The sequence below is a fragment of the Glandiceps talaboti genome, chromosome 13 (assembly GCF_964340395.1).
Source record: "Glandiceps talaboti chromosome 13, keGlaTala1.1, whole genome shotgun sequence".
Taxonomy (NCBI): domain Eukaryota; kingdom Metazoa; phylum Hemichordata; class Enteropneusta; family Spengelidae; genus Glandiceps; species Glandiceps talaboti.
Window position 1 is genome coordinate 24,202,300 of NC_135561.1, and position 20,466 is coordinate 24,222,765.

At 37.6% G+C, this 20,466-nt stretch overlaps 2 protein-coding genes across 2 annotated transcripts; one reads left to right on the plus strand and one right to left on the minus strand.

The window, feature by feature from the left end:
- Positions 1-10,678: 10,678 nt before the first annotated feature.
- LOC144444419 (uncharacterized) lies at positions 10,679-11,548 on the plus strand. The gene has a single exon (XM_078133830.1). The coding sequence runs from the start codon at positions 10,679-10,681 to the stop codon at positions 11,546-11,548; it is 870 nt and encodes a 289-aa protein (XP_077989956.1).
- A 4,931-nt stretch (positions 11,549-16,479) lies between these two features.
- Positions 16,480-19,583, minus strand: LOC144444420 (uncharacterized). Its single transcript, XM_078133831.1, has 4 exons — positions 18,927-19,583; positions 17,887-18,502; positions 17,090-17,319; positions 16,480-16,911 (listed from the first exon to the last, which is right to left on the minus strand). Exons 1-4 carry the CDS (start codon positions 19,581-19,583, stop codon positions 16,480-16,482), a joined length of 1,935 nt encoding a protein of 644 aa, XP_077989957.1.
- Between the last annotated feature and the right edge of the window lie 883 nt (positions 19,584-20,466).

Sequence of the window (20,466 nt, forward strand, 5' to 3'; positions counted from 1 at the left end):
AAGACACATTTTTAGCCCTAATTTGCATATCACTGATGGAATCATCCCGTCATGAACAAATCTTACTTTACACCCCCTTAAGAATGTTCCCACCAAATTTCGCACCAATCTGCCCAGTAGTTTCTGAGTTTAAGTTTTTTGACCAAAAATCACATTTTTTGACCCAAATCACACACCTGTGATGCGATCATTTTGATTTGAACAATTTCCCAACTAGACACCCAAAGTAATGGACCCACCAAATATCGTGGCAATCGGTTCAGCGGTTTTTGACTTTAAGTTGTTTACACACACACACACACACACACATCCACACACACAGACAGACAGACAGACGCCGGGCGATCCCTATAGCACTACTGAACAAGTTCAGTTGTGCTAATAAAATCTCTGTTTGTGAAAATTTGTATTCAATTTTGACTTGGATGGCATTATTGACTACTAGTAGGTGGCTGTGGAAACTCGGTACATAGTCTGCGAAAAGATCATATTACCGTGGCGTACGTTCAAATGGCTAGCTGCATATTTCCATTGATCGGTATGCATGACGGCATATAGTGCCACTTTGCCAATTTGATTTTGGTGCTGATATCGATTTATGGTCATTTTTTACTGATTTAGAGAATAAATTTTGAGATAATTTTTTGGCTTCTTGTCAAATATTGAAGTATATTTACAGAAGCTCACTTTTCAGAAGGTCTTGAGGCGACAAATTCAGATATTTTAGTACATTTTCACTGCTGGTGGGGACTGACTGTAGCATCATAAACGGAATAGTGAGCCGTTAATTATTTTCATTCAAATTTAATACGACTGAAAATTACATTTTCTGCCAAATTTTCCCCAATTTTGAACATTTAACCAGTAGGAACATAAATGTTTGTAGGAACATAAATGTTAGTATTTTGAATTTTGTTTGTAACATAAATATTGTGTTTATTTGTGATATGTCAATGAATAAACAACTCATGTTTGTTTTATTAATATTTTATTACTTTAATCCATATTTCGGTTGTGTGTGTGGCATTTGACTTTATGTATTTGCAAGTATGATGTAGACAATTTATTTTCCATTGAAATGATACCTTGTTTTTCAAAACTAAGTATTTTTATATCAATTTGATTACACCACACTCACTTTCGCCCTATGTTAGTGAGGGAGCTGGTGGAGAACAAACAATCCCATGAGGCCAATGGTGGTGAAAGAGTTAACTCTTTCACCACTATTCTCCCCATGGGACTGTATGCTATCCACTAGGCCCCTCATTAGCATACACATAATAAAAGTATGAGTGAGTGTTATGTTATCAAATTGATATAAAGATACCTAAAGAATTGTCTAATCTTTGAAAATTTGGTATCATTTTAAAGCCAAATTAATTTTCTACATTACACTTCCAATTACACACATCCAAACATCACATGATATACAGCTAGAATTTAGGTTAAAATGATAAACTTTTGTTTAAAAAAACCTGTTTGTTGGTTATTTATTGTCATATCACAAATAAACAATACATTTGTATCACAAATAAAATACAAAATACCAACATTCATGTTCCTACAAAACTACTATATAGTGGTTATATGGTCAAAATCTGCGAAAATTTGATAAAAATGTTATTTTCAGTCATAATAACTTGAACGGAATTAATTAACGGCTCACTAATCTGATTATGACGCAATAGTCTGTGCCACACCGGCAATTGTACTAAAATATCTGAAGTCGTCGCCTCAATACCATTTGAAAAGTTAGTTTGAGTAAATATAATTATTTGACAGAACAACAAAAAATTTACCACTAATTTTATGCCCAAAATCAATGAAAAATGCCCACAAGTTGGAAGTATGCGAGTCAGAATCGGGATGTCAAAGTGGTGCTTTTTGCCGACACACTTATCCTCAAGAGCAAATATGTACAGTTGGAACTTTGAACTAAGGTTGCGGCAATCTGATCCAATTACATAAACTGTTTTGAGTTCACGCAGCCATGTCCTTGTATAAAACAATGTATCGACAGTCAAAATTTAGTGAAAATTTCTATAAACAGCACCTTTATTTACGTTGTAAACAATGTTAGGGGAGACAGTTTTGCTTTGGCCATGTTGAAATTTTGAATTTTACGCTGAAAATCGCATGTAAAAAAACGATTGGAAAATTGCCCAAATCGTGCACAAGTTTCCCTCCACTGACCTGTACACGATGAGTTTGTATTAATACAAGTCATTATTGAGCCGTAACAAAAAGAAATAAAACCAAAATAATCCATTTTATAGCCAAAAATTACAACCGAGACGTTAGTATGGGCGTCAGTACCTGTCACAAGATTGCATAAATTTGCCGACATTCAAAAATTCAATCGTAAATTGCTGCCGGTAGCTCAAATAGACTGAAGCAGGAATTTGATGCTCACACATGAGTACAATGTGTTCCCACAGCTAAATACTTGTATTCAACAATGTATTTCGAGTCAAATTCAGTCGAAATATCCAACCATGGACAGTGCCATAATTTCTATCGTAGACCATGCTATGGGAGCCGTTAATTACCTCCGTCATGTTCGATTTTGTTGGCGAAAAACGCACATAAAAATTACGATCGCTCGCACGCATTCAAAATGGCAGTATAGATAAACAAGGCTAATACACATGTGTGGAACTAGCTAGGCGGACATATTGGATCGCATCATGCGACAAATTTACGTGCATATGTATGCCATAGTATGTTAACCCTGTACCAAGTTTGAAAAAAATCGGTCCAGGCATCTCCAAGAAGCGGCTGCGGACGGACGGACGAAACCCAATCCATGAGTCGACTAACAAATAGGTTTTGATTTCTGCTTGCCTACAATACACTCTATGACACATCTAAATGCACATACTCCATGTATGCATACTCTGTGGTTTTCGTGTATGCATACTCTGTGGCTTTCGCTGACAGTGGAGCTAATAAATATGATAGTGCTAACCCGGGATCTTATAAAGTAGATGCAAGACAGTCAAGCAGTCCACACTGATATCGTTTGGGCGATTCGGATTATTTATAGAATTGTGAATGCAAAAAAAATTTCAGTTGATACCTGGCCTGGCTTGGCTTGTACCTGGCCTGTACTGTGTTTTGTACCAACCGGTTCAATTGACTAACTTATAAGGTATTTGGTGTTTTGTTTAAAGTGTATGTAAATAGGTTTCCAATTTTTCCGACTTTTTGCCTGCAAATGATGAAGTTTTCATAGGTGATTAAAGATCTGTGTTACATTTTTGACAAAACCACGATATTAATAATGAAAAATTGATTTTTTTGGAAATCTGCGATGAGCATTTTGCTTCGAGAGTCTTCGGAAAATTGCATCACAGCCGGAACACGATCGCGGTGTCCATGTTTTTTTAACCATGCCTGAACGTTGCGTGGTAGAGGGTGACGTCAACGATTGAGTCTCCACTGATTTTCTCACAAAAGATTTGGAAGTTCTAATCAGCCTGCTTCTCTTCAACATACAGTGGATAAGTTTCCAAACGTTTTCAATGATGTCTTAGTACTGCACAGCTCTCAAACTCACGAAAAACGATCATGAATTACAATATGTTCTGTCCTCGTGCATGGTGTACTACATACATGTATTACACAAGGATATCACTGTAAACGAGCTGTATAGAATCAAAATATAGACCTGCATCATGCTAACCATGAAGTGTGTAAACTTTCCAGTGCGTATTAGCCATGTTACGAAGGCTTGCAATTTGTTTATTTTTTGCATTGGAGATGCCATTTTCAGTAGAAAATATGGCGGGAGCAAACAGCGTGTACTATGAGGCGATGTAATGCCTGAGTGAGGCGATCGGCGAACAAGCTTTCCCGTACTGAGATTAGAAAAATGACTCTGAACAACCCTTTTCGTCAACTAACCTTTGCCTAAGTACTTCAAAAAATCACAAATGTAGGGCCACAGTATATGCATAATTCATGAAATTTTAGTTGTGTTTAAAAATTTGACCCAATCGCATCGTGTCATGTCACTGTGCTTGCAGCTATGCAATCCACTCGTGTATAGATACTCACACTCATGTTGTTGAGCGGTGATCATCGACAGTGACATTTCCGTTTAGTACACTTAAAATTTGTCTTTTTCAACGGTGAAAACATGTTTTTTCTCTTTATTTTCAGATTCAACACAAGACTACAACGCACTATACTCAACTGCGATTTTAGCAGCTTCATTATTACATTATCTTTTCCAACTGGAAGTCAGGAATTTCTTAAAGTTGAATAAAGACTGTCCTTTGTGGACTTTTACGTTTATTTGTCTTTTCATGTTATGACAGTGATGTGGGTGTCGATTTAGCTACATTTCCCCGTCTTCATGTGTTTATCCTTCTCACTTTCAGTAGCCAGAAATTGACAATTATATTCTTATATTATGGTAAAAACTTACAAGGTATACAATTCTAACCATTCCAGCTTGAATGTATCTCCAACTAGCTATAGTTTACTGGCAGATGACATTGGCCCTACTTGTACTTTTTTTTCACCATTCCATTGTATTTAAACCTTGTACTTGACATTTCACAATATTTATAATTCTCAACGAAATACCTCAACATGCGCCTCACCTCGCTCGTAATCAAAGCAGTCCCAGTATGATCACTGACATGGCGAGAGAGAACCTTTTCAGATTTACATGTAAAACGGGGAAAGATATGCAAAACATAATGCAAAGTCAGAAGCCAAATCAAAGTTGTAATTATTTTTACTTACCAAATATTTGCATTTTGGAAAGGCAAGACATGTTCATGTCATTTACATGTAAACTGTCGGCCAATAAACAATGTTTGGTAGATTGACAGTACGTGCAGTGTACAGAGTCTCAGAGACTGGTCATGCATAAGGGGTAGACCATTCGATATCCTGGGGGTAGGGGGCTTGTAAGATTGGTGGAGAGTCATTTTTTCCCACCTGCTTGCCTATGAATTATTTTTTTTCTCCTTCGCCTATGCTGGCAACTTTTTTTTTCTTTGCTTCTTTGAGATATCCTGATTTTTTTTACGTCAATGTTGAACACCTACATTTGTTGCCACAATTTTCTGTTTGGTTTTTGCACAGGGTAATACAGAGAGTAAAAAGATGCTGTTCTACATCACACACATATTTAGAAAACTACATATTTCATACATGTTTGATTTTCAATTAAATAAACATCATTGACAGTTTTTATGCCATGACATACTGAAAATGCAAATCGGAAACTTGATTGGTGAGCTCAAACATTCAGACAGATCAGTCAGTTTCTCCAGATAGGGGGTGGTCAGTGTTTTTTTCCATTGGGATGACAAAACGTCACTTACCCCATGAATAAAGTTTCATAGCATCTGACAGTAAGCTGTAGAGGGAAGAGCTTTGACACTGGGATATGTCCACCTTGTGTGTGTGTATGTGTGTGTGTGTATGGGGGGGGGGGGGGCTTCTAGGGGCCCTGGAGGATTTTTACTCCTAAAGCCTAAAGGCGATTTTTAAATTTTTAGGCTATTCACAGACAATGATTTGCAAGCTTTACAAAACAGCCCTAACATGTAAAACGCAACTACATAAGGTTGAAACATTTTTTAAATAAAGTTTCATAGCATCTTGACAGTAAGAGAAGAACTTTGATTTGGGACTGGGACATGTCTACCACTTATGGGGGTCCGAGGGGGGTGTCCCCCTAGATGCTTTTTAAGTTTTTGGTGAATCTTAGTGTCATAATCTGACAAGTGTCCTGGTAGGAAAGGTACAAGCGGGTTGAACAGTTCACTCAAACTTGTACATCGTTTCCCTGCCAAGACATTTTTTTTCCAGCAGTGGTCCATCTTTTTTTTTCCATCACCCACTCATATCCGGATTTTTTGTTCAAGCAACTCCATTTGGCATCTCCCCCCCCCCCCGAAATCTTCCAAGCCCTCCCCAGGATATCAAATGGTCGACCCCTTAAAGTTCAACCGCATGCTTAGGCCCCGCGGCCTAGGCATGCCTTGCTTACGCGAGTTGTCTTCATTCTGTTCAGTTCAGTTCTGTTCTGTTCAGGGATAAGGTACCCAAGATGGATTTAGAAATCCCTTTAGTTCAAGAATAATACTAAGGCAGAGCGTCGTACTGGTTCACTGTCATTCCAAATTGCACGACAGTATCAAATTAATCACAAGTTACATGTTATCTGAAAACATCAAACTTTTATAGTGGGTCTGAAGTGTGATTCTAGTGAGTACCAAGAACTCCCGTAGCTGCAATAATTGTAGCGTCTTGTTGCGGTTTTGTGTGTTTTTTCGTCTGTTTTGGTGACTTTTTAAGTTTTTGTGTTTAACCCGCACCTTTTAGTGAAATTTGTAAACTTTCCGGTCCGTATTAAGGAAACTATGAGCGACAAACCGGGTCGAAATTTCAGGGCCTCAAGGCTCAAGTATGCCTCCCCAATTCGTCGGAAATCGGTATTCCTAAATCATATGTAATTCCAAAATTTTGCTGGCACGAAAGAAGAGATGTCAGTTGAGGTTTAGGCGTTTACAGTATCTAAAATGGTGGACTCTAGGGAAAGTTACGGCGAGTTGAAAATAAGGCCCGTGAGCAGCCATGTAATGGTTGCAATCTGAAGGATATATTGTACGCAAATGAGGGTGTTACGGACTGGCTGTAAACATTGGACACAGAGCTAACATAACACACCAAGTCGTCATTTCTGTCTTTTGTCTGTGAATGACAGCTGTGCTTGCAAGTGGTATTGTAAGTGATGTCCTTACAGGGCACCGTTAGGATAACCCTAACCATAGACCCAACACCAACGTTGGTGTAGGGTCTATGCCCTAACATAGTAACAAACAGAATGTCAGGTGGCAGACAGTCTCCACTCATTTGTCGCATTACAATTTACATATAGGTAGGCGGGGACATCAGACGATTTGCAACAATCGTGTGTATGCATACTAACACTGACAACACGTACATGCCATAAAGCGAGGTTCCTTGAGGGAATTCACATCAACAAATACCTACACTGCGTAAAAATGCATAGATTCCTCAAAAACAAAAGAGAAAAAAACATTACGGCGGCGTTATATTCAGTAATGAGGACACATCGCCCAGTGAAATTATCATGCATTCACTCACTATATTGTTATCGGACGTGGATTGCACATAATAATTCACACGTCAAACCTCGTGCACTCGTACGTATGACTGTATCGCCGAAAATTGTAATCTCCGTTGTCATTGCACGCAGTGTCACGGCGGAAATGTTCACTGCTCTTACGAGGTACAATTGACACTGTATTTTAAATACTTCCTAAATATTGAACTTACTCATATTGCACACATTTCATCGACAATTTTTCGCGCTAATCGTCACGGACCGCTGAATCGCGGTGTACGACAAATGTCTAAGTGAACCCGCATAAAATTAACATGAAGTTGAACGAAAAGGTGATTTTTGTAAAAACCCGTCAATGAAAATAGTACTGGGTAACCCTACAATTTCCAATGCGTTATATTCTACTTACAACATGGACGTACACGAAACGACCATCACTACATGTAAAGGCTCTTGAAAATCAGATAACCCAATTTAGAATAGCACCGTACGTACATTAATATACACAACAAGGACAACTCAAGAAAAATATGATCACCTACCTAATGTGACGGCTTGTAAAACCAGCAAAATATATGTTTTTGAAGATGTATCCATCTTGCTCAGCTGTTAAGATTGAACAAGGAACGTACTTCACCACATTCCCTCAGAAATACACGAGATATGGTCACTACAGATTTGCTCCAAAATTATTAATTCCTGTACGGATATTTGTGAGTGTGCCTAGTAAATGATGAATTTCCCTCCAGCCTCCGAGTTTCTTCGCCGCAACATATCCTTCCGCATAAGAAAATCGTACTTTACATGTGAAAATAAACATTTAAAGGTCACCACTCACCTGAACAGCACTATATTTTAACTGTTTACATTCAGATTTTATAAGGCAATGCCTCTGTAGATGTAGTCTCTTTCACGAGCAAGACAAAAGCACTATTTTTCGTGCAGATGTCAACATATCACGATGACCGAGTTATGTCCAGGTAAATCGTTAATTAATGTTTACATATGCAAATTTAATTCATGACACGGCTGAAATGTTTGCGTCAAATGTTTTTACTCACAATCATATCCTGTATAAATTAATTATAAATAGAAAAGCCAACATTGGAGTGTAGTCATATTATTATGCATGTATCAGCTGGATAAAATGTGTCCTTACCATGTAATAAATATACAAACGTATACAAACGCATTTAATATACACATACACTGATACATATATTTTTATTTTGTATCAGGATTTAGAAATCGTTTCCTTGTTAATCTTTATAACAAATGCACCGATAGTATATCAACTTGCAAAAATAATCTTTATATTACCACTGTTCCCTTTTGATCAGGAGTAAGTAACCCCATTCCTGGGAGTGCCGTTTTGCACCTGCTGTGTTCATATTTTTTATGATGACGAAATCGATACTCTCGAGATAACTTCTGACGATGATACAACGGGTAACACTGAAGTAAAGCACTTCCTCTATGTACTACACTCGTTTATAGCATATTAAATGTAAACGTATATTGTTTTATTATTGGTTTATTTACAAGCCTGGCATGTGGCCTTTATACTGTTGTCAATTAGCAAATGAAGTTGTATACTTTTACACTTGATATGGATGCTATAAACGGTTGTGGTAATACTAATACAAAAAATGCCTTACTTTAGTCATGGAAGTATAACCCACAGGAAGACACTCATTTTTGTGAATATTTTTCAACTCTCGATTTCAATATGTTCAACAAATCAGAACAAAAACTGTCTTTGAAGAAAATGAGCCACAGATTACAATGTGCTTTCCAACGGTATTTTTGTTTACATGTTGCTGTTCAGAGTGTGCAGACGCGAGTTGAAAATTTTGATTTCTTGACGTCACCACGTACGCTGGTGTCCCTGTTTTGTCATTTGCTTATATACAAATGCGCCGTGTGTGTTGCACAGGGAAGCATTTTCCTTACTTTTTTGGGTGGTTATGGTGTCAGTAAGACTATTTATTATTTGACTGCTGTGGTGGTTGCTAAACTTGTTGACCACAATGCGACTCTTCATTTCCCATACTTTCTACCTCAGACGTATGTGTGGCGAGTAGCCACAACACCCCAACTATGTCATTCAAGCGGTTACTGATTGCAGTACAAACAGTGGCATTCAACACATGGTGTTTGATCCCTCCCCAGTTGTTCTTCCTGTGTGTTATAGTTCCTTGCTTTAGTGTTATGGGTTGTAACGGTTTCTAAGTAGTTTTCCCGTCATTCTTTGTAAAGATGGCGGCCTACTACACTGGTAAGCGTAACACATGGTTTTTATCTTGTGTAAATTTGTAATCTATGTGATCATATTATTGTCGCCGATCGAGAGGAAATTCTGTGTCCTCTCTACAAGACCCGTGCAAAATTACCAACGAATCCATGCTCCCCATTACGGTTCACGATACAAATATGTGACAAGTGTGCATGGTGTGTGTGTGTTGCTGTTGTGCTTGCCGGAGCCGCGGAGACTGCATGTCCTGGCATTTGAACTTGAAGGAACGCGCTATTCTAGCTGCAATAATTGTATCGTTTTGTTGCGGTTATGAGGGGTTTTTCGTCTGTTTTAACCCGTGTTAAACACTAAAACTTAAAAAGTCACCAAAACAGACGAAAAAACCCTCAAAACCGCAACAAAACGCTACAATTATTACAGCTAGCGCTATTCGAGCTCCAAATGTAGCAGTAGTAACACGTGTACGTGTAGTGTTGTCCTGAGCGTATGTTGATAACTACGTATGTTGAACTGTTGGAGATTGTACTTATCATCATCCAATGGGGTCTAACTGTTGTTGATTATTGTATCACGACTACGAGTAACTGTAAAAACTTGCACATATGATATCACTACCATAGTCTACATTTGTAGTTCTAACTTCTCGTATCAATTACATTTTAACGTCCACTCACTGGTTTACCACAGTTGGCATCCAGACTGTTACTGCTATGTCTGACCACTGTGCAATTAATACTTCATTGTGTTGTAATTATAGAGTAACTTATGATTTTCCACCAAATAAGCCATTGCCAAAATATGTCTGGGAAAATGACAGTGCTGTTAACTTTATGAATAATGTACAGTAGATTACATAAGCAACTTCAGTAAGTTTTTGAATTATGATATAAATGCTATCAATACTAATTCTGCAACTACAGAGTTGACAAACATGCTTTCAAAGGATGCTAGACAAAGTCTGAAAATTAAAGGAAAGCTGAATTTATAAACAATATTTTAATTGAACACGTAGATAATTAATATAAGAGGGTGCTATAGAGGGCGCTGTTCGACGTGGCAGTGGCCAAGTAAGATGGGCTCTACAAATGACTCATTTTACGACACTACAACATATGATATATTGGGAGATGTCCTAGCATTGCCTCCGTAAACATCCCAGGTAACAACTCTGAACTTTCTGCGTTTGTTTGTTGTACTACGAAGTAGGAAAAAAAACAACAACAAAAACGGCCAATGACAAGAAAATACATCGACATCAGAAAGAACTGTATTGTGTAAATAGAGTAATTTGCATTTAAATAGCAAGAATGCCGAAATGCAACGACTGTCCGACTCACAAAGGTGTTAACTTCACACAAGGTGACTTGTTTTTGTGCAAGAAATGCAAAGTAAAAAGATTTCCGACAGATTCTGAACAAACTACCAGTGAAGACCCCGCAATCTTGATGGTAATGATTGTCGATCAGTTAGCTGAAATCAAGGCGAAGCTGGCATGTTTACCGTCAGTCATATCGTCAATTGAGGAAATCAAAGCTACGCAGACTACGATGTCAACGTCGCTGGATTTCTTTAACACACTCGTGGAAGAAATGCACAGGTCAATAACTACACTGCAAGAGGAGAACAAACAGCTAAGACACAGCAATGAAAGTCTACTACACAGCATTGCTGAAGTCGAAAGAGGTTTAGAAGAACAAAACCAATATAGCAGACGAGAGAACCTGGAAATACAAGGAATCCCAGAAACTACAGAGGAGAATACAGATGACATCATTGTCGCTGTTTTGCAAAGAGTCGCTGATGACATCACACCTGAAGACATAGAAGTTACCCACAGAATAGGGAGGAAAGACAACCGCGAAAGGAATCCTAGACCGAGACCGATTATTGTCAAGTTTTCCAGTAGAAGAAAACGTGATAAAGTATACAAACAGCGAAAGAACATACGAAACACCACGACAGACATGATTGGCTACAGATCAAAGAACAACATATACATAAATGAGAACCTTACACCTCTGAAACGAAATCTGCTAAAAGAAGTCAACGATAAACGAAAGAAATCCGGATACAAGTTCTTATGGACACACAATGGCAACATTTACGTGAAGAAAGAACAAGGTACTGCATCAGTTTTTATAAGAAATGAAGATGACCTGCTCAAGATATCAAACTAAATTAAATCTCACTGAATTTTGCACTTCATGAACTTTCTTTAAACCAGCTATATGATTAACGTACCCGATCAAGATGTTTTTACTCTAAACAGTATTGGTTATTCAATTCCAGAGTTTAATATGAACTTCACAAAATGTAAAAACGTACTCTCTGTATCTCACATTAACATCAGATCCCTTAGGAAAAATTTTCCTGAGTTTAAGCATGTGTATGAAAACTGTATCGACACTAAATTCAAATTCATTGCTGTAACTGAAGTCTGGCAGCTAGATAACAAAGATTTGTATAATTTACCAGAGTATTCTTTAGAAACAAACTGTAGAGATTATGCCAGGGGTGGAGGTGTTGGAGTGTTTGTGCATTTTTCTATGCAATATAAAGTAATCTACAACTTATCAATTTCAAATGCTGAGTCACTGTGGCTTGAATTCGTGGACAAAGGTAAATCCTATATTTTAGGCATCATTTACAGGCCACCAAAGTCAAATGGAGACATTTTCATTGAAAACCTTGAGAAGATACTAATTGATTTTGAACGCAAATATAATGGATGTATTATAACAGTTGACTTAAATATTGATGTGAATCAACCCTCAACTACCTCAGAAAAACTGCTCAACACGCTTTCGTGTTTGCACTATCAACAAGTTATTAAAACTCCCACACGAATAACACAACACTCCAAGACAACAATTGACCACCTCTTCAAGAATCTAAGCCGTAAATCCATTGATTCTGGTACTATTTATGCAGATATTTCTGACCACCTGCCTATCTTTGCATTCATGAATAATTTTAACACCTTGTTCTCAGAAGTAACATACTGTGGCCAATCTAGGGACTATTCCAAGTAAAACAAAGAGGATTTTTTACAGGATCTGGGTGCAGAAACTTGGGAAGACATCTATAATTGTCAAGATGTAAATCAGGCATACGGTAATTTCAGTTCAAAGTTTCTTGAAATCACAGCTAAACATGCTCCTTTAAACTCAAAAAAGAAAGGGAAAAAAAGAAAAAATGATAAACCCTGGATGACTAAGGCAATCAGGAAAAGCATACGCAAGAAACATGTGATGTTTGGCAAGCTTATCAGAAATAACTTTAAGGAACCCGCACTTAGGTACTACAAGAAGTATAGAAATACTCTCACAAGTGTTCTCCGCAGAGCAAAAAAAATGTATTACTCAAATATTCTCAGGACACATCAGAATGATATGAAGCATACGTGGGGAGTCATCCATGAATTAATTGGGAAAGGAAAACATAATCAGATAAAAGTTCCTCGGCAACTGGATATTACATCTGAGAATGGTGTTGCTACTTGTACTCGTTTACCAGATATTGTGGAAGAATTCAATAATTATTTTGTTAGCATTGGGGAAGATCTTACGAAAAAAATAGAATCAACTCCACTACTAACTAACCACATGTCGTATCTGAATAAACCTATGCAAAATTCTTTCTTTCTTCATCCTGTTACCGACGAAGAAGTCAAACTCATGTTATCGTCACTAGATAGCAACAAGGCCACTGGCTATGACAATATAAATGTGAAACTGGTAAAAGATTCTGCAAAGGAAATATCCAAACCATTATGTCATATTGTAAATTTGTCTTTTATGAAAGGAGAATTTCCAGATGGCCTAAAAACAGCTCGTGTTGTGCCCATCTATAAAAAAGGAAACTTAGAACAAACGGGTAATTATAGACCCATTTCTATACTGCCCCTACTCAGCAAAATATTTGAGAAAATTGTTAATAAGCAAATTTTAAGCTTTATTGAAAACAACAATCTATTCTATCAACACCAGTACGGCTTCCGAAAACAACACAGTACAAAAATGTCATTAATCAGCCTTGCCCAATATCTAATGGACGAACTTGACAAGGGTAACACAACTGTTGGCTTATTTGTAGATTTTTCGAAAGCATTCGATACAATCAACCACAGTATACTTATGTCAAAACTCGAATATTATGGGATAAGGGGTTTGCCACTGAATTGGTTAAGAAATTATCTTACCTCTAGGTATCAGTTTGTTACTATTAATGGAGTTAATTCACCTAAGAGAATAATCACGTGGTGTCCCCCAGGGCTCCATTTTGGGACCAACGCTTTTTCTTATCTACATCAATGACATCACACTGTCTTCAAATTTTTTTGAATTCAGGTTGTATGCGGACGATTCTAATTTGTTTCACACAATTAAAAATAAAAGCAATATAATCAATCTAACTTCTATAAGTAATCAACTGCAAAACGTCCTCAAGTGGTGTGATGCAAATAAGCTCACAATCAATTCTGGCAAAACCAATTATCTCATTATGAAAAATACTAGAAAAGAAATGGTTGCTACTGGAATGTTAACTCTCAAACAGTGGTTTTACAAGAAGTTAATAGTACATCTTTTGTTGGAGTCATTATTGATAAATTTCTTTCCTGGAAACAGCACATAGTATATGTTAAAACAAAGATCAGCAAATTAACTGGTGTATTTCTCAGACTTCGAGCTGTCTTACCACAGCAAATCTTAGTCATGCTTTATAATACTCTTGTTCACCCACACATTATCTATGGGCTTGAAGTGTGGGGTAGTACATACCCCACATATTTAAATGATCTTTTTCTAATTCAAAAACGTATCATGCGTATTATCACATATAGTGACTGGACTGCACCAACAGAACTATTATTCGAGAAACTTGGTATCTTAAACATTTACCAGCAACAAAAATTACAGTTAGCAATATTTGTATATGACGTACTTCATAGGAATACACCCCAAGTTTTCGAAGACTTTTTTATTCCGGTTAACCACGCATACACAACTCGACAAAGTATTAGGAATGACTTGTGTATCCCAAGAGCTAAACATAGGACAGGACAATTCACTGTGAAGTATGCAGGCTCAAAACTGTGGAATAGTATACCACTTGATATAAGAAATATTCAGTACAGGTCCAAATTCAAACGAGATTACAAAAAATATTTGCATGTGTCTAGTCTTTTTTGTAAACAATAATTAGTTAATAGTTAGTTATTCTTCTTCCATGTATATATTGTATGTTGTAGCCGTATGTTTTTTGAACATAAGCCCAAAATATTGTATTTTGTTTGATTAAGTACACTGTATGTATTTAAGGGGATGGACTTGATTAGTTACTTAATAACTACTTCCAATCTCCTCTTTCCCGTTATCATGTAATTGTATTATTTCCTTGTATATTGTATGTTTAAATATTGGGAAATAAATCATATTATTATTATTATTATTATTATAAAGCAAATGACAGCGTAAGTTTCATACTTTAGAAGATACTTTTTCATTAAAGAGCCTACGAAAAGCTGTTTATTACAATTGCAAATAAGATAACAAAAATGATTTTGAATAAAACTTCGCATATATAAATATCTAATCATTATTTTTAAAAATTGGGAATATCTTGCTGACCTCCGGAAGTTGTCGTACGATTTCCAAAAAACAGACAGCGCCATGTTGTGACGTCACATTACGTCACGAGTAGAACGGAAGTCCATGAAGTGGCGACGCACTTCGAGAAACGTGTCTGGGATTCAGTGATCGAAAACTTGGCTGAATCAAATAGTAGCAACAGCGAGTCGGTACATATCCAAGAAAAACGTGATTTCGTTGTGATGGACTCAAGTGGGAGCTTGGATTAGTGTTTTTGATGTTATCAAGCCATATCTCGACAGTTTGAACTACGGTATTCAACTTGAAGTTCAAGCTAGATAGTATTACAAACTGTTTACTCATAATTACATTTTATACAATGTTTATATTAGAAAGAGTTTGTTTTAGTGATACTTGCTGCATTGATGATGAATTGATTTTTGTTTGACATGTCCAGTTTATAAAGAACTGATAGCTAGATATTTACCAAAATAATTTTTAGCTCCGCTGTCTGCGAAAGCTGAAAGCGTAGCTTTAGGTATAGGTGGGTATAAGAGGTATAGAGTAGAGTGAATCATAGGTGTCCGTCAACTTCTTTTATTTTCATCTTCTCCGAAAGTGACAGCCAGAATACTTCGATATTTGGTGTGCATGTTCCCTGGGGGAGGCTATTTAGATTTGTTCATGCCAAGTTGATCTGTGCCATTTTCAATTTTTTATGATTTAAAAAAAAAGAAAAGATATTACACTTTGAATGGCTGCTCACGGGCCTTATTTTTGGGTATTTTCAACCCGCCGTCCACCATTTTAGATACTGTAAACGCCTAAACCTCAACTGACATTTCTTTTTTCGTACCAGCAAAACAAATTTTGGAATTACATTTAGGAATATCAATTTTCCGACGAATTCGGGATGCATATTAGAGGCCCTGAAACTTCGACCAGGGCATGTCTTTTGAAAATGGCAGGAGAGCTAAAAATCACTCTCCTGAAACCATCCAGGCGAGTGGTAGGCGAGTGATTTAATAGCTCTCCTGAAAATAGTCAGGCGAGTGAAGAAAAAAAATTCATTTTCATTTCTATTTGTATTTTCAAATGGCCAGTTGGCTCCGAATAAATAAATAAAAAAAAAAAAAAAAAACATTTATAAAATGTATGCAAAAATATATTTATAAGTAACAGTTCGCCTACCACTCGCGCAAATTAAAATCCATGAGAGCGATTTTCCACTCGCTTGGGCCCAAACCAACCTGTACAACAGCCTGATGTTATTTTATATCATTTTTCAGTTATGTGGTTACCATAAAAATCAATCAATCAATCATTCAATCAAAATAATTCGTAGAGCGCCAAAATCCAGGCAAAGTTCTGTTCAGGGGCGCTGGATGGTTAATCCATAGGCTTTACAAAACAAATGTGTCTTCAGTTTTCTTTTGAAACAATCAATAGTTGGTGCAAGTTTAATGTCAGTTGGCAGTGAATTCCACAGCTTTGGAGCAGCATAAGCGAAAGAACGTTCACCGTAGTTGATTTGCTTGTAACTTGTTGTCGTAAGAAGGTTTTTGTCCTTTGGTGCGAGCTGGTATGTATACTTGTATAAGGTCGGAAATGTACTCCGGTGTAAGACCATGAATTGCCTTGTAAGTCAGGAGTAAGATCTTGTAGTCGATTCTAGAACGAACTGGTAACCAATGAAGTTTGATGAGAGTAGGAGTTATGTGTTCATATTTCTTTGACCGGGTGATGATTCTTGCAGCTGTGTTTTGTGCGCGCTGAAGTTGGTTTGTGACTGATTCAGGGAGACCATACAGTAAAGAATTACAGTAATCAAGTTTAGTGGATACAACAGCATGAATTAAAGTACAGCAATCCGCACTTGAGACATATTGACGTATAGATCCAATGCGGCGGAGATGACAGTGCATTGATTTACAGGTATTCTTGATGTGCTGGTTATACATGTGGATATTGTCAAAGAGTCAGTGTTTTTGCTAAGGTTTGGGAACCCCGGTAACAGAAAGGGGGAAAGAGGTAAAACTGGTAGTGCTTCCCATGCAATGTATCATAGTTTAGGTGGGGAACCCCGGTAAAATGATGTGGGAACCCCGGTAGATTTTACCTACTTACCGCCCTTAAATAAAACACTGAGAGTACACCCAAATTTCGTGCTGTTGTAACTGGTGTGATAGACGCAGAACCAATATTGACGGAATGAACAGGATCTGGGAGCTGATTGAATTTTGAGCGAATAACAAGAACTTCAGTTTTGCTGTCGTTGAGCTGTAATTTATTAAGTGTCATCCATGCCTTGATATCATGGATGCAGGACTCCATACTGTGAATAGCAGTTGGTGAATCTTGATGGGAGAACGCAAGGTATAGCTCATTATCATCAGCATACTGATGAAACTTTAAGTTATGGCGACGAATCAGATTACCGAGTGGTGCTGTATAAATTGTGAATAAAAGGGGACCGAGGACGGACCCTTGAGGCTTAAGGTTCACTTGTGACGTTTTCGATTTTTACTGCCTGGTATCTGTTTTTGAGGTATGATTCAAACCATTTCAATGGTGTACCCGTGATGCCGAGATTTGATAGCCTATTTAGGAGTAAACTGTGGTCGATTGTATCAAATGCCGCCGAGAGGTCAAGTAAGATCAGTATGACGTATTTTCGAGAGTCCAGTGATGTACAAATGTCACTGTGAACTTTCAGAAGGGCTGTTTCGGTGCTGTGATACTTGCGGTACGCTGACTGAAGTGGCTCTAGAAGTGAATTCTCGTTGAGATAGCTGTTAATCTGTGAGGCAACTATTTTCTCAAGAACTTTGGACAGAAATGGTAGGTTAGAAACGGGTCGATAGTTCTTTAAAATGTTTTGATCTAGGGATGGTTTTTTCAGCAGAGGTGTGACAATGGCTGACTTGAACATGGATGGAACCTCACTAGTTTGTAGAGAGATAGGTTTATAACATTTGCAATGAATGGGAGAAGTGGATCAAGACATTGTTTCAGCAGTGATGTAGGAATCGGATCAAGGGAGCATGACTTGATGGGTGATTGCATGATAAATTTCCTGACGGCATCAATATTGACTGGTTTAAATGTTGACAGAGTAGATGAGCTGAATACTTCACTAGAATCAAACTCTTCAACGAGTGTTGTAGTGTCTAGAGTGGCCCGTATGTCTTTGATCTTCTTGGCGAAGTACTGTGAGAAACGTTCAGCGAGTTCATTAACAGATGTATGCGCTGGAAGGGAGGCTTTGTTGTAAAACAGTGATGATACTGCTTTAAAAAGAGACTTCTGATTATCTGCGTTTTTCTGTATAAGATCAGTGTAGTATTTCTTGTTGGCTTGGAAAATCAGTCTGTTGACAAGTTGACAGTGATGCTTGTAAATTTGGTGATGAATTTTTAATTTGGTGGTGCGCCATTTACGCTCACTTGATCTTCTCAGCTTTTTAGCCTGATGAATTTCACTTGTATACCATTCCGTGTTGGGACGAATGGTTTTGATCAACTTCTTTTCAGGTGCATGCTTGTACAGAACGAGGGAGAGATTGGTATTATATTTCAAAATTGCCGATTTTACATCTGATGATGTCTGATGAAAGTCGCTGATCGATGAAATGCGCAATTTCGTGCGCAGAAATGGACGAAAACTTACGGTAAACCACTTGACACCTTTGCAGTGCTGGTTTACTGAGTGTTAATGTGGCGTGTATTGGGTGATGATCGGAGAGAGGGTGGTAATTCACACAGATGGAATCAATGACATGATCAGGCTTTGTTATGATGAGGTCAAGTATGTGACCTTGGATGCGAGTTGGATTCTTTACCCACTGTTTAAGTCCGCAAGAGTCTATGATGTCATTCAGCTTTCTGGTGTTAGAATTTTCATGGTTATCAATGTGGAAATTAAAGTCACCAACTATGAACAAATTTCCATCGTATGAATTTACTTGCTCAAGCATGGATCCAAACTCTGTGAAGAATGTTGACACGGTTAACTTGTTCTTAGAATTGGGTGGTGGGCGATAGAGAATGATCAATTTAATAGTATTATTGTGGTAGGTCAAGGTAGCTTCAGTTGACTCGAAGGATTTAAATTTGCGGAGTGAAGAAAGCTTTATTGATGACTTGTACACAAGAGCTAAGCCACCACCTGTAGCATTGAGTCGTGGACTTTGCTGGAATGAATAACCATTTGGAACACATTCATTGATGACATGCTGATCTGCATCTTCTTTCAGCCAGGTTTCAGTCACTGCAAGCAAGTCAATATTCTTTTCTGTGATGTAATCACCAACCAGACTTGCTTTGTTGCAAATGGATCTAACATTCCAGGTAGTGAGTAGTAATTTACATTTCCTGGTTATGGGTTTGCATTGGTCATCTACAGGTGCACTGGGGTTAGGGTTCAGATCGACATCAGGTAGAATACCTGATTGTGGCTTTGTTATGACTTTGTGTTTATTTATTCCTGCCCGCTTACCTCTGTGGGTTGGTTGTCGAGTCTGCAGGTGACAGGACTTGATGACATTCCATACTGTAACTGGAAGCCTTTGATTGGCTGGAACTCTGTTAAACAGGTGTAGCAGATGCCTAGTATACTGCATGGTAATATAAGCATATGAAAGCAATGCAGAGAACAATAGTTTGCCGGTACTACGTGTAATAGTTTCCAAGTGAAGTCTTCAACTTTCCAAAACGAATGAAGGAGAAAACTTGTCGATATGGACCGGATTTTGGTGAGCCGCGTACAAAGTAAGAGAGGTGAACTGTTCATAAAGGATATATAGCAAATTCACTGTTCAACTAATTACTCCAATTGTGAAATTTAGGATAACTGAAGAGCACGGTGTGGAGGCTACCAGCTAGGCACACTACCCATCAAATCAACGTTTGGTCGGTAAAATTACGTGGTGGGAGCGTGGCACACTTTCGTGTTCATAATCGTTGATCTCAAGCTGAAGTCAGCGCTGTCATTCATGACCTATATATGCAGTGTTCTGCCAAGGTTTCCAACTAGTGGGGACAAAGGCCCCCTGGTTGCAAAAAGTGGGGTCATTTGACAGGGAGTGGGGTCAATTATTTATTGTCTATGAAATTATATATATTACCTCAGACCACTATAGAGATACCGTGGTCTGAGATATTCTATTACACATAGACTATTACCTAACTACATAAACAAATTCCATTCATAATAACAGTTTCCAGTAAGCTATTTTTTGAAAACTGTGCACTACACATTACACCTTAGAAAAAGAAGGCAATTACAATTATGTTATTTTAAGTCATTTCTACTGCGTACATGTATATTATATATTGTTTAGAAAGATTGGACCGCCAGCTAGTCACAATTTTTAATCTGACTATCAATGAATAGCAATGCTCAAATTTATGATTCCTTTTCTCAGACAAGGACAAAGAACAACTTCAAAATTAGTGAACATATGATTGAATAAAAAATTTGAGAAATCCTAATCTTGCAACCAC

Excerpts from the sequence above, each read along its gene's own strand:
- LOC144444420 (XM_078133831.1), bottom strand. The coding sequence starts at position 19,583 with ATGCAGTATACTAGGCATCTGCTACACCTGTTTAACAGAGTTCCAGCC. Across the intron at positions 18,503-18,926 it reads TTGGATCCATGCTTGAGCAA|CATGCACCTGAAAAGAAGTT; the intron begins GTAAATTCATAC and ends GTTCTGTACAAG. Across the intron at positions 17,320-17,886 it reads GAGGTTCCATCCATGTTCAA|ATTCACCAACTGCTATTCAC; the intron begins GTCAGCCATTGT and ends TCTCCCATCAAG.
- LOC144444419 (XM_078133830.1), top strand. The coding sequence starts at position 10,679 with ATGCCGAAATGCAACGACTGTCCGACTCACAAAGGTGTTAACTTCACA.